Source organism: Odontomachus brunneus, unplaced genomic scaffold, assembly GCF_010583005.1.
Source record: "Odontomachus brunneus isolate Ranch 3 - 2012 unplaced genomic scaffold, Obru_v1 Obru_scaffold_064, whole genome shotgun sequence".
NCBI lineage: Eukaryota > Metazoa > Arthropoda > Insecta > Hymenoptera > Formicidae > Odontomachus > Odontomachus brunneus.
The window spans coordinates 744,153-751,142 of record NW_022639514.1 but is presented as its reverse complement, the minus strand read 5'-3'; the positions used below and the strand labels follow the sequence as shown (position 1 = coordinate 751,142).

The following is a 6,990-nucleotide window of genomic DNA, read 5'->3' as shown; positions in this document are numbered from 1 at the left end:
GATTTTGTTCTTCGCGCGAAATATCGCAACCCCCGCGTATGTATATTCGACTTTGGCCTGTATTCATAGGCAGTATTCATAGTCGAATCTTATTTCAAGAGCGTCTTAAATAATGTCTTAAGATGCGAATATGGCTCTGTGATTGGTTCATGACATCTTAAGACAGTACTTAAAATGGGCTGCGTTCGGAAACTCTTCCTCTCTTTTTATCTCACTCTTGTATTTCGCTCACTCCAACGGCTATCATCTAGTAGAGTGCACACAGTGGGTGCGTTCTTTTATTCGCAACAGATATAACCCGATGCATCCGATGCATAATTTAATCGTTCCGTATATCCAGTTCCGCATATCAAGTTGCAGACTCCGTAAATCTTGACCGTTTTTTAATTTAAGTTGTAAGCAGAATCGTGCAACTGCTTGCAACTTTTAGCATCCCCATCTAAGCGGCTGCTGAAAAATTTAAGTCTGAGTTCCGAATGTGCAGGAACCTTAAGTACGAATACGGTTCTTTGGTGTGCAGAAACGGGTGGGACCTGATTGACCACGATACGATTAGACACAGATTGTAACGATTGTTCGATCTAGTAATTCACTAGATAATTCTTTTCATCGGTTGGTTGTGTCCAATCGTACCGTGGTCAATCGGGACGCTGCCTGCAGAAAGTAACGCGTTTCTTAGACAGCACATAATATTTATGATAAATATTTATTTCGAATTATTTCTTAAAAATATTATATAAATATAATATAAATATTTTATATACATGAAGGAAAAAGTATCAAAATCTTTATTGAAAATATTATTAAAATACAGACTAAATATTTTATACAATATTATATAATATTTATATAATATTTATAGTAAACGAAAAATAAATATTTGTAGTAATATTTTACAAATATATCTATTATATAAAAAATAACTATGAAACATTTTGGTAAATATTCATAAAATATTCAAATAAATCTTATAAATATTTTGTAAATATTTTGTAAATATTTTGTGCCGTCTGGGTTAATGGATTAAAAGGATAGAGAATAGTAGTAATTGATGTAATATGTTCAATAAATGTACAAAAATGTGTATTAAATATAGTCGAAATATTACAATCCTAACAAAGAAAGACAACTGCTATATAACATAGAAGTAACAAGAGTACGTGTTATGTCTGTTATATAACAGTTATATTTTGTGTTTGCTGGGATAATTGTAGTAAAAAATATGGAAAAATTAATTTATTAATGTGAGTTGTAGATGTGGATACTGTAAATGTGGGAGCTATTGGAAATTTGTTTGTAATAACAGCATCTGAAATTAATTCTGAAGACTCTTTATCCTCTAATAACTGGCCATATTCCATGTACTAAATCGATTTCAATTAATGACATTTTTTATATTATTTGATATTATTATCAGACTGCCTCTCTCTCTCTCTCACACACACAATTTTTATAAAGGCAATACTGATACATTACTGATTGGGTCCCGATGTCGGACATACGACGATCCAATAGCCAATAGGAAAATTTATTTTCTAGGGACAGTACATCACTATCTAATAATCTTGAAAAGTGCAATCTTGATGTATCCTTGAGATGTATTCAGCTACATCTGTTGCAAATAAAAGAACGCAACCTTAAATATAAGGTCGAACTATGAATACCAGCCTTAAACGTGGCTGCACGTGGCGCCACGAGTTTCTAGCAAACGATCGAGTGTCGCGTCCACAGAGGGCGTCGCGCTTTTCGCAATCACCTGCTTGTGGGTGGAAAAGTGCCCGGCGTATGGTGCGCTCGACAGTCGACAAAATGGCGTGGTTGTGGACGGTGGTGTCGTTCGCGTTTTCCCTGTTCCTGATGCCGTGTCTCATGCTACTGCTGACGATTATATTTCTTGCGTCCATCGGCAAGTCTCTCGGTGTCCGCCGACTGTACATCAAATTGCTATTAGCGCTGTTCGAGGTGAGTCGAGCTCATGCCAAATTTAAACACGGAGCGTGGATTTTTCATCTCACGACCGATCTCGAGATCGTTGTCAACCGGCGTATCGAAGGGTCGCGCTTCCTCGACGTGCTGACGTGATCATCAACAGCAAATCGCGATGCATCCTCGGCCGCACTCATCGATGCGTCTCTCTCTTCTCCCCCCTCTCTTTTTCTCTCTCAGTGCGTCTGATCGCACCTCCTTTTTCGCCGGAAGAGCCGTTTCCTGCGTCATAGGTAGAACATGCGTGCGAGGAAATGTATATGAGAATCGAATAATCTTTTATTACGGTGACGACGACGTCACACATATCACCGCATCTCGTGTTCGAATAAGAAGCGTGTCTGGCCGCGAGAATCTCGTGACGCGTCGACGAGAAAATGCAATATGAAGACGGCCAATTAGAGCAGGAATATGCGCTTATGTGCATTATGTAAGTAAATATTTGAATGCCATTGAAAACAGTATGTATGTGTGTTTATCAGAAAACGTCAGATGTTTCGGCTTCCACTTGGACAGCTCAGCAGAAGTTGCACAAAATTGGCGCAAGCGTAATGCGTCAACAGAATACGCGCGTTAACGCGAATAAGAAAGAGTTAAATATAAATTTGAGGAAACGCCGCGATGTAATTAGTCCAAATGACGAATTTCTTAATTTGCTAAAAGATGAATGAATTTATCGCTTGTATAATTATGTTAATTTGTTCGCGCAGGTGACTATATTTAAGTCTGTTCTTTTTAGTTGAATTAATATTGCACTGGAGAACTACTTTTTTTTCTTTTCTCTAATTCCAATATCGGGTTGTTTCACTGTAAAAGCCGATTTACATTGCAAAAATAGCAATAACAATGTTAATGGTCAAAAGCTAATAGAACAAAAATATTTTTAGCAAAATTATGTTACCCAAAAAGCGACTTACTAAATGTTTCTAACAAAATGTGCTTTTAATAATGTGAGAAACGTAAATGTCATCTTGACAAAGTTAGAAAAACTATTTATTACGATTAAATTACTAATAGTAATGTGTTATTAATTAAAATATTCTCAAATGTTTTCAATAAAGTTAAAAAGCTTTAAAAAGCTAATGACGTTGTTATTAGCAAATATGTACTATACAAATTTGGCAATTTTAATAGTATGATCAAGATAAAACAAAACAAGTCAAAACAAAATAATATTGTTATTAACAATATTATTAATACATCTAATTCAATTTTCTGTCAATCATTTGCTTTCAATCCTTTAGTCTGTCAAATAAGGTTGCAGAAATAATATTTTTGACAATATTGGTAACAAAGCTGTTAGTATGTTTCCAAAATAATAATTTTTAAATTTATTTTCTGCAAAATGTTGAATACAATTATTACTTTTGTTCCAATCCACTTGTTAGAAACTTATTTTGTTAAAAATAATTTTTTTCAAATTTTTAAATAAAGAAATGTTAAATAAGGAATTCTATATTTGTCAGTAATACTGCTAAAACACACGTTATTAGCGATATTACTATTAGCACAAGCTGGCCTTAAAGGCAAAAAGTGAAACTCAATTGAACTAAGAATAAAAAAGAGACCTCTTCTGTAAACTTTGTACTCATTCGTATAGCAACTCACTTTGTAGCATCGCCGTCGATGGACTTTTGGCCATGAAACGTGGATGAAACAATTTTATTAATATCACTCTGACTGGCTGTACTCTTAAATGGGATAAAAATTGGTACGGAGGGAATTTCCGGTTTCCTATGATTGATTTGTGATCGTGTACTATCTCGAACACGAACGGTAATTGACCGGAGATAAGTAAGCAGTCGTGATTGGAGATGCGCATTGAGTAACTGTAGTTTTAAATGGAACATTTCTTATATCGTATTACGGCATACTCGTACGTGACAATATTTGTCGAATTTCAATTTATTCATTCAACTATTTATTTGTTGTAATCTTAAGAAAGTAACTAACTTACGTGAATAACTTATTTATACTGAGTTTAAAACCTGATCTACAATATGCTCTTTACGTTCTGTTTTTATCTTCTGTCTTTTTCTAGCTTAAGCTTGATCTGCAATATGTTATTTGCTTCCTGTTTCTTTTTCCTTATCTCTTTCTGACTTACACCTTAAGTCTTAAACTAAAAGACAGAGAACAAGAAAGAGAAAGCAAAGAGCATATTGTAGATTAGGCTTAAGCTTAAAGTTTAAGGTTTGAGTCAGAAAGAGATAAAGAGACGTCTATTAAACTGGCATAACCACTTTAGCACAATCAAACACAACTGGTACACAAATTTAGTGCTCTTTTGTTGCTCTATTCCCGATTTTGTTGCTCCAGCCGTCTCGGAAAAGACAATGGCTGTACTACCTTAGAATAAAGTTAGCACAGCCACTCGCAAAAAATGAAACAACAAAGGCAGATTCTTTTAGTGTTAATTTGTTGCTCTATTTTAATTATTATAATTTTTTGCTAGGAAAATGCCTGTCATGTAACTGGGGGGGCCTATGCCTCCCAGACCCTCTGCACCGCGACGAGAGGGGGTCCAGTCTTTTGTGAGAAATTCTCACTCTTTAGCTTAAGTATAACAGACTGGGCCCCCCCCCCCCCGCCGCGGTGCGGGGGGTCTGGGGGGCTACGCTTCCCAGTTACACGGCTAAGGGCAGACACCTACATCCCTAGCTGACCCTTCCACTTAATGCAAAATGAACGCAGACGATATATAATAATGCGCTATTTATGTGCTCTTCGAAAATGAAACGCAAAAATTTTGCGCTCTTTTAGTTACGATAAAATAAAATTTTTTTAGTGGGAGGGCTAGGTGGGCACCCCCCCTCCACTTATAAATAATTACTTTTTCAGAAAAAAAATAGGTAGGAATTATATGTTAATTATGCGCTCTTAAATTCAAGGAAATTTGATTTTTGCGCTGCAACCCTTAAAGCCTGATCTACAATATGCTCTTTGCTTCTTGCTTCTTTCTCTTTATCTCTTTCTGATTCAAACCTTAAGCTTTAAAAAAAGACCAGAAAAAGATAGAAGACAAGAAACAGAACGCAAAGAACATATTGTAGATCAGGCTTAAGGGACTTCTCCCTTGACGCGAAAAACATAATCGCCATAAAATTTCTTTAAAACGAAAGAGATCATTAAATAAATTATGTACGATGAATCTACGATTTATGCGCTCTTATATCCAGACAATTTAGATTTTTGCACTGCAACTCTTAAGGGACTTTTCTCTTGACACTTAAACATAATCGCCAGAAAACTTCTTAAAAATGAAAAAGGCCTGGATATAAAAGCGCATAAATCGTAGATTCATCATATATAATTGGTTTAGCGATTTTTTTTATTTTTAAGAAGTTTTCTGGCGATTATGTTTACCGCGTTAAGAGAGAAGTCCCTTAAGGGTTACAGCACAAAAATCTAAATTTTCTGGATATAAGAGCGCATAAATCGTAGATTCATCGTACATAATTGATTAAACGATCTCTTTCGCTTTAAAGGAATTTTATGGCGATTATGTTTTTCGCGTCAAGAGAGAAGTCCCTTAAGGGTTTCAGCGCAAAAATCGAATTTGCCTGAATGTAAGAGCGTATAATTAGCGCATAATTCCTACTTATTTGTTTTGCTGAAAAAGTAATTATTTATAAGAGAGGGAGCTAACTGACAGCCAACTTAGCCTTCCACTAAAAAAATTTTATTTTATCGTAACTAAAAAAGCGCAAAATTTTTGCGTTTCATTTTCGAAGAGCGCATAAATAACGCATTATTATATATCGTTCATTTTGCATTAAGTGAGGCCAGCTAGGCGGACGTCAGACACCTTTCTAGCTTTTCAAAACAAATTCGATGTTCTTGTGTTCAAAAATTACACGCCTTATAAGTTAGCGGAACAAAGTCAGCAGAATCAATTCTAACTAATGTTATTATTTGTTGCTCATTTGTTGCTAAAAAGTTGCCAAAGAAAACAATTTGTTGCTCTGTTAGTTTTTTTTTAAACGATGTTCCGCTAAAGGAAGATTAGTTAGCGGAACAGTATGTAAATAACAACGAAACAATAAAAAAATCGAATATTATAGTAGCATAGGAATTTGTTGCTAATTAGTTGCTCACAATACGCTAGTTCCGAATATTTTGCTCCGCTATTTTTTTGTTTTTATAATGTTCCGCTAAAAGAAGATGAACAGTAAACTACGAGAAAAAAATTTGTTGTTCGGTTGAATTTGATACTGTCGTGTTGCCTAAATTTATCACTCTGAAAATACCCAAGTTATGAATTTGTTGCTCGCCTAATATGTTTAAATAATTGAGGAGAAGTTACCAGCTTAGATATATGTTATATTAACATATTTAAATATATTAGGCAAGCAATAAATTCGTAACTTGGATATTTTCATAGCAACAAATTCAGGCAACATACCAGTATTAAATTCGACTGAGCAACAAATTTTTTTCTTATTAGTTTACTCTTCATCTTCTTTTAGCAGAACATAAAAAAAAATAGCGGAGCAATATATTCGGGACTAGCGTATTTTATGAGTAACTAATTAGCAATAAATTCTTATACACTGAGAGAAAAATGTATGATACTTGGAACTATTGGCAATATAATGACAGTAAAAAGATTATAGTTAGAAATATTATTTTTATAGTAAATTTCAGCATAATGTTTGTAATATTTACAATATAAGCATAATATAACTGACCCATGTAAAACTTTTACCAAGAATTATAATCATTTGAAATAAAAAATATAATAAGATTGCAAATATTGAATGGTAAGAGAAATTAAGTATATTTTATATAGTCAATACAATTGGAATATTTGGAAAATATAGGTACCTGTAACTATATTCCCAAAGCGTGCTTTACTATATACATAGAGTAATAAGACTATAAATGTTTTAATTCTGCTATATCTTTATGTTTAGATGAACTATAAATATATGTTTGAGACCAAAACGAACTATAAAATATAGTAAGATTATAGTTATTCCAACTATTTTTTTCTCTCAGTGT

The 6,990-nt window shown here is 34.0% G+C and overlaps 1 protein-coding gene across 5 annotated transcripts in view; it reads left to right on the top strand.

The window, feature by feature from the left end:
- Positions 1-1,786: 1,786 nt before the first annotated feature.
- Positions 1,787-6,990, top strand: part of LOC116846465 (glycerol-3-phosphate acyltransferase 3-like) — an 88,683-nt gene continuing 83,479 nt past the window's right edge. For 4 of the 5 annotated variants that reach the window (XM_032820301.1, XM_032820300.1, XM_032820298.1 and 1 more), the window contains exon 1: positions 1,787-1,962. In XM_032820301.1, the coding sequence (XP_032676192.1) occupies positions 1,810-1,962 (153 nt within the window). In that variant the 5' untranslated portion in view covers positions 1,787-1,809. Of the gene's footprint in view, positions 1,963-1,987; positions 2,417-6,990 lie in introns of those variants that run through there. The other variant, XM_032820303.1, reaches the window with a different exon arrangement.